Source organism: Acipenser ruthenus, chromosome 25, assembly GCF_902713425.1.
Source record: "Acipenser ruthenus chromosome 25, fAciRut3.2 maternal haplotype, whole genome shotgun sequence".
Taxonomy (NCBI): Eukaryota; Metazoa; Chordata; class Actinopteri; order Acipenseriformes; family Acipenseridae; genus Acipenser; species Acipenser ruthenus.
Window position 1 is genome coordinate 27,760,270 of NC_081213.1, and position 6,000 is coordinate 27,766,269.

The 6,000-nt window shown below is 41.6% G+C and overlaps 1 protein-coding gene across 7 annotated transcripts in view; it reads right to left on the minus strand.

Moving 5' to 3' along the window:
* LOC117412230 (cyclin-dependent kinase 17-like) overlaps positions 1-5,137 on the minus strand; it is a 45,781-nt gene extending 40,644 nt beyond the window's left edge. For 3 of the 7 annotated variants that reach the window (XM_058999953.1, XM_058999950.1, XM_058999949.1), the window contains exon 1: positions 4,003-4,072. In XM_058999953.1, the coding sequence (XP_058855936.1) occupies positions 4,003-4,057 (55 nt within the window). In that variant the 5' untranslated portion in view covers positions 4,058-4,072. Of the gene's footprint in view, positions 1-4,002; positions 4,080-4,389 lie in introns of those variants that run through there. The other 4 variants (XR_009308849.1, XM_058999952.1, XM_058999951.1 and 1 more) reach the window with 4 other exon arrangements.
* Between the last annotated feature and the right edge of the window lie 863 nt (positions 5,138-6,000).

Consider the following 6,000-nt stretch of genomic DNA (forward strand, 5'->3'; position numbering starts at 1 on the left):
GATTCTCAAGCACTGCAGATAACAAGATGGGTTTGTTTTTGAACACTGTGCAATGCTGCTGTGTTGCCTGAAGCCTTACCTCATCTATTGATCTCACCGTTCCGGAACACTATGGTGTTCTAGAAGTTTGGAACTTTTAACACTCACACACACACACACACACACACACACACACACACACACACACACACACACACACACACACACACACGCACACACTTACTTCAATTCCTGCTACAGTAAATTACATTCTATCAGAAGATGCATTCTGTTTCACGGTCACTGTATACAACACGATGGTACGGCTCCCAGCATCTTTACCTCAAACGCTTTTCACCTTTAATAGCATGGTACTGTACTTTCATAGCTTACAGCATGATGTTGCCCTGCAAGACCAACCGTGTAACTGTTAAGCTCCGAATGACTTTAGGTATTGGATTCACCGTGCTAGAGGATATAGTCATCTCACACAGGAGCATTTTTATAATCACACCATAAGCCACGAAACGCCTTGTATGCAAGCACAAGCATATAAACAGATTTTTTACTGTAATGCAAGTCGCACAGAGTGCACTGCATGATCAAATCCCTGCTTGGAACAAATTATCAATGCCAGGTGAAGCAGTTCCTGAGACACAGCCTTCAGTAAACAAATCAAAATCCAACAATCACGCATACTGCTAGTACTGTAGGTGAGGTAGATGCTGATAACCTCAACAATGTGGACTGTTTCCTCAATTCTAACCTGTTCTGATGTAATGAAAGGAATGTAGATGACGTTATACAGTAAATATGGAGATCCTGACCTCCATTCACAGCATGTTAAACTTCTTGTAACCTTTACAGTACATGTAATGTTTCATCAAACTGAGGCGACAGCTGTATTAGTACACTATGACCCAAGCAATCACGAGAACTCAGGCAAAGACTGTTCAACAGTATATCATTTTATACACCTCCATATAAAAACATAACAGCAATTTAAAAAAAAAAATCAGGCTTTTCAAGCCTTCCTGAAAGGTATATAATAAAAAAATAAATCAGAAAATGTTTGCCAATTCTACCATGGCAGTGTTACATGTTATCAGTGTGTATTCATAGCTAAAATTGAGATCACTTTATATTAAGCACTTTACTTAAGAAAATAAAAAACTGTTAAAAAAAATAAATAAAATAAAACACAGCATATGGAAGTAAAAGCAAAGCTCTGGAATCTGCCATGCTTTCTGGGAAGGCTGCCCAGCAGGTAAAGGGTTAAGCACGGCTGAAAGAAATAATTCTATTACAGCAAAGCTGTTGCGTCTATGCCTTTACAGCAAAAAGGGTACTTTGAGAGAAGAAGAAATCCACAGCATTTACTGTGCATGTATATTAGATGGGATTATTGCATTCTGCTCTATTGAATTGGTACCACAGTCCCAGTCTGCGTGTCAAGCTGTTAGAGACTGACCCAGATTCCAGCTGGGATCCCTGCCACTGCTCGTCCAGTACCCAGGCCCACCAGGAAGAAACTAATACACCAGGCATGGTTACTGAGATCCTACCACCAAGCCCTTTACTAGCATTAAATACTACGCAAGCTGTCCACTCCCTCGGCTCTAACTGGAAAGGCACACACAGACCAGTAAATGCAAATATCAAGCACATTTTCCTCTGGATAATCAGAGCCACACTTCCTCCTCATCACTAAGCGCTAACAACTAGGTCACACTGTCTCCCAATCCATCAGCTCTAACCACTAGGCAACTGTACCTCCCAGTCCCTCATCTCTAACTACTAGCCCACCCTGCCTCCCAGACCCCTATTCATTACATTTTATTTTAAATTCTGTCGCATTTTCACTCAAAGACACATTCTGGTTCTGGGAAGTGTCAAAGTTCAGGGTTTAATCAGGGCCGCGGATATATCATTGGCACGTGGCCGGTGGCTGCACACCCACTCCAACACGACAGCGCAGAATTTATAGCGTCATAAACCAGACAGGCCCATAAAACACACAAGCTGATCAGCAAACTTTATGGCAAAGGAAAGCGTAGGGGCAAAGAGCAAGACCGCAGACAATACTAGTCAACAACATACAGGTGGTGCTGTGTGCAATATCTTTTCTGCGATTGCACAGGACAGGACGCAGGACAGACATGTAGAGCCACTCCAGTGTTACTGCCCATGCAGACACAGGGACTAATTACTAAAAATTCAAGGGGTCATTTCTCCAGCAGCTATCCTCCACATTTTCTAGTACTGACCGAAATCGCTGGTAACTTTCGACTAAGGCTGGAAGAGTTTAAATGGTATGAAAACAGATTTTCATTTTACATTTTAATTATTGCGATACCCCCTTACTTCACACCTCAATCACAGCAAGGTAGACTCCTGTGTAGAGGACATGCTGTGCATCAAATAATAATAGAGAGAGCGCATCTGCAGGTTATTGACCATCTTGATAGTTTGGGATTGCTAAACTGCCAGTGGCTTCAGACTTTCTTTTAAGAAGCAATAAATAAAATAAGGAATTCAGTCAGTCAGAGCTTGGGATTCACTGAGCCCCACAATCCTGTTTTCAACAAGCCACATCTTTCATGTAAACAGTAATTTGCTGAAAACATAAAAGTTATTTCTGTAGCTTAGAGCTGCTATTACAGTTAATCTGCAACTATAGTAAACAAAATGGACAATAATTGATACTGTTTTCCCTGGTTTGAAAGCTATATATTTTGCTGTTCCAAAACACTACTTTTATTATCCCTGCTGGGCAAGCATATCTGTGTGTGTCCACGTGTGTGTGTGTGTGTGTGTGCGTGCGTGGCAGGCAGAGGCACATTTTCAATCACGTCTGATTTGCAGCAGCATGCACATTACTAATGCTGCAATAGCTTTGGTGAAATGTGTCTTCATTACGATCTTTTCACTTGCTTGCTGTGTGCTAGTTTAATACTGGAATGATACCGATGTTTTGGCGGCGTTTCATGGCAGGGAACTAGTCAGCTGTGTCAGTCAGCCCTAAATAAGATCTGTCCCACGCTGGAATATCTCGCCACCCGTGGTTTGTATTCCAAGGAACACCTCTGTTCACTACTAGGTGTCATCCCTATTTATCTATGTATAAAAAAATATACCAGAGCTATTTTTATACTAGTCTTCTTACACAATAACCTATTTAAACACGTTTTTATATTATTATTATTATTATGCACACAACTCAAATTAAATACATGCTTGTTTAATTCTATCACATAAACGAGACCTTGACAAGCGAAAATGCATCATTACAAACAAAATGGCCAGGATGTTATGTATGTATGTATGTATGTATTATGTGTAGTTCAATGTCGTAGCACAGTATGTTCTACAATAATGAGAATCGCAATTTATCAAACCACCGCTGCAGACCGCATCCTCAGCTCAATACATGTACACAGCTGTTTGTACATACACGACGCGCTACGTCTTAAGATACTAAGAGGATGTATCACATACTGTAATGTATTGCATGATCCAGGACAACGGAGGGCTATTTATTGTAGTGTATAACTGGTAATTAATAGTCTTATTATTATTTGTACAGAAAACATAGGCAAATGCGCTATTCCACACTGCCTAAGGAAACAAACCTACCCTAACCCGAAAAATGGCCCATTCATAATGTGTCGTATTATTGGGAATTCCGTGACTGTTAAAAACTGGATGGTTTAAGAAGAGTGGATACAAAACACTGGTTTTAATAAATAAATAAATAAATAAATAAATAAAATCCGTCTAGGCCTATCCTCCCTTTTCGGGGTTCAATCGCATTTTCCTGCTTCCCAGAAGCCAGAGGCGCTCCCTCCAATACGGCGTAGCGACTCTACAATCCTGGCCTTGGGTTAAAAAAAATAAATAATGTAGCCAAAAATAACACAGCAATTTTCATTAGCGGAAAAAAAAAACATTTCTGCGGCATTTCATTTTTAAATACGTCTCTTTGTCATTTATAATGTGTTAACTTTAGGCTACAAAACCCACCAAAGCAGTTAAGAGGTATTCCAGCAGAAGTTTCACAGCACAATACACACTGCATACTCCGGACTGCTTGTTTAATCCCGGCATGTTGCGAGAAACAATGAACCCAAACAATACCAAAAACCGAGCAATTCTGAAACAATGTATCACGCTGTGAACAGCAAAAATATATACATTGTATCATAAAGATTAACAAGTCCAGCTTTTCTGTTTATGTTTTGGAATAAAACTACCAAAAACAACTGACATTATTTGCAAAACCGTAGTATTTGTAAATAAAACAAACAAACAAATCAAAAACAAAAAAACGAGGAGAGTAGCCTGCAAACCAAAACATTTCAATTATATATATGTATATAAAGACATCCAAACTGCACATTCACCACTTACCAGCGTGCAAACTGTGAGAGATGACGGAATCGTATCTCGGGTCGTGCTTGTAATAATAATTTGCTTCTCCTGTTCGGGCTGGTTCTACTACTAGTAAATTGCCGTGTTATTACGATTAATAAAACTCAGGAGGCTGGCAGCTTCATGATCCCGGAAAACACTGACTACAGAACCCGAAGACAGAGGAGTCTGCATGAAAGCCATCTATCGCCGTGACCAAAATAAATCTTTTATTTTCGATTGTCACCCACCGATCAGCAGCGGAGCCAAGTCAATGCTTGGCAGGACAGATAATTTCAACGCCTGTCAAACTCCAGACGTGTCGTATTTTGCACTCAGGATCTCCGTTCTGTTTTACAAGTTAGGGTTCCTAGAAATCAACCCAGCAAAGCGAACGCTGCTGTGGTGCGTACTGTGTAGTACTGCTTCCCCGCCTCTACCAACACGGCATCGCAGGTAGAAACATTCCTGTAACCGATCTTTGCACAGCAATCCCAGTGGCGAGGTGGAAACAGAGACGAAGCGCAACACCACAAAGTTTCTTCGCTCTGACACTAGAGTGGAGTCCGGAGGCGGTACTGCCCGGCCGGTGTTGAACAGTGCAAGGTACAGGAGTCCCCTAGCGCTTGTGCACACAGTGTCGACACTGTCTGTGGTATATTAATCACAGTCACACACCCACGCCGTGCACGCCCCGGGGTGTTAGTCTATTACTGTAATCATCCCGAAGCTGACCAGTGACCTGGTCAGCTGTGTCAGTCAGGCCACCAGACTGAAGGTCTATCCCACACTGGAATATCTCGCCTCTTGTGATTTGCAAGGGTACGCATTTGGCGCTAGGGTACCTCATAGAGCGCCAGCAACATTCAATTCTGGCGCCACTGTTTAATCGTGTTTTATTGTATTCCTTACATGATGATGATGATAGTTTCTCAACGGGTCTGGACTACTCACATGACCCACCCCACAATCATCCACACACACAGGAGAGAAGGTTTGTGTCGTGTGGGAAGTTGTGAGGGGGGCTTAATTAATGCGGGGTTTGATAATTTAGTTAAACTTTCAAACGGTTCCCTGGTTTGTATTCCAATGAACACATCTGTTCACTACTAGGTGGCATCCCTATTAAGCTATGTATAAACATATACCAGATTACATAAACCAGTCTGAGCCCATCTGAAAATTGGATCACATTTTGTTTTAAAGAAGCCCACAGCCAAATTGGCTGCCTAAGTGATACCAATCGCTTTATGCCAAAGCAATCCTATTTGTAAACTGCCTGGGCCCACAAAACATACTGTACTGGCACCACGACTGCCAACAAAACTCCTTTCGAATGGGGAAAAAAGGAGGAAAGCAATGAGTTTGCTGGCAAGTAAAATAAATGGGATGTATCGTTTGAGATGCTGCGCAGAGATTACACGGCTGCAGATAGGCGGATTATTAAACTAAATCCCTGGAAAACAAACAGAGGCACAGATCAAGCAGATTGGATTTGGCACTCACATTATGTATATACAGTGAGTGAGTCAGGGATGGAAACACGACTCCTATTGCATATCAGCCTCTCTCATTCCAGGTTTTACTGCACGCTTGATTAGCCACAGTGTG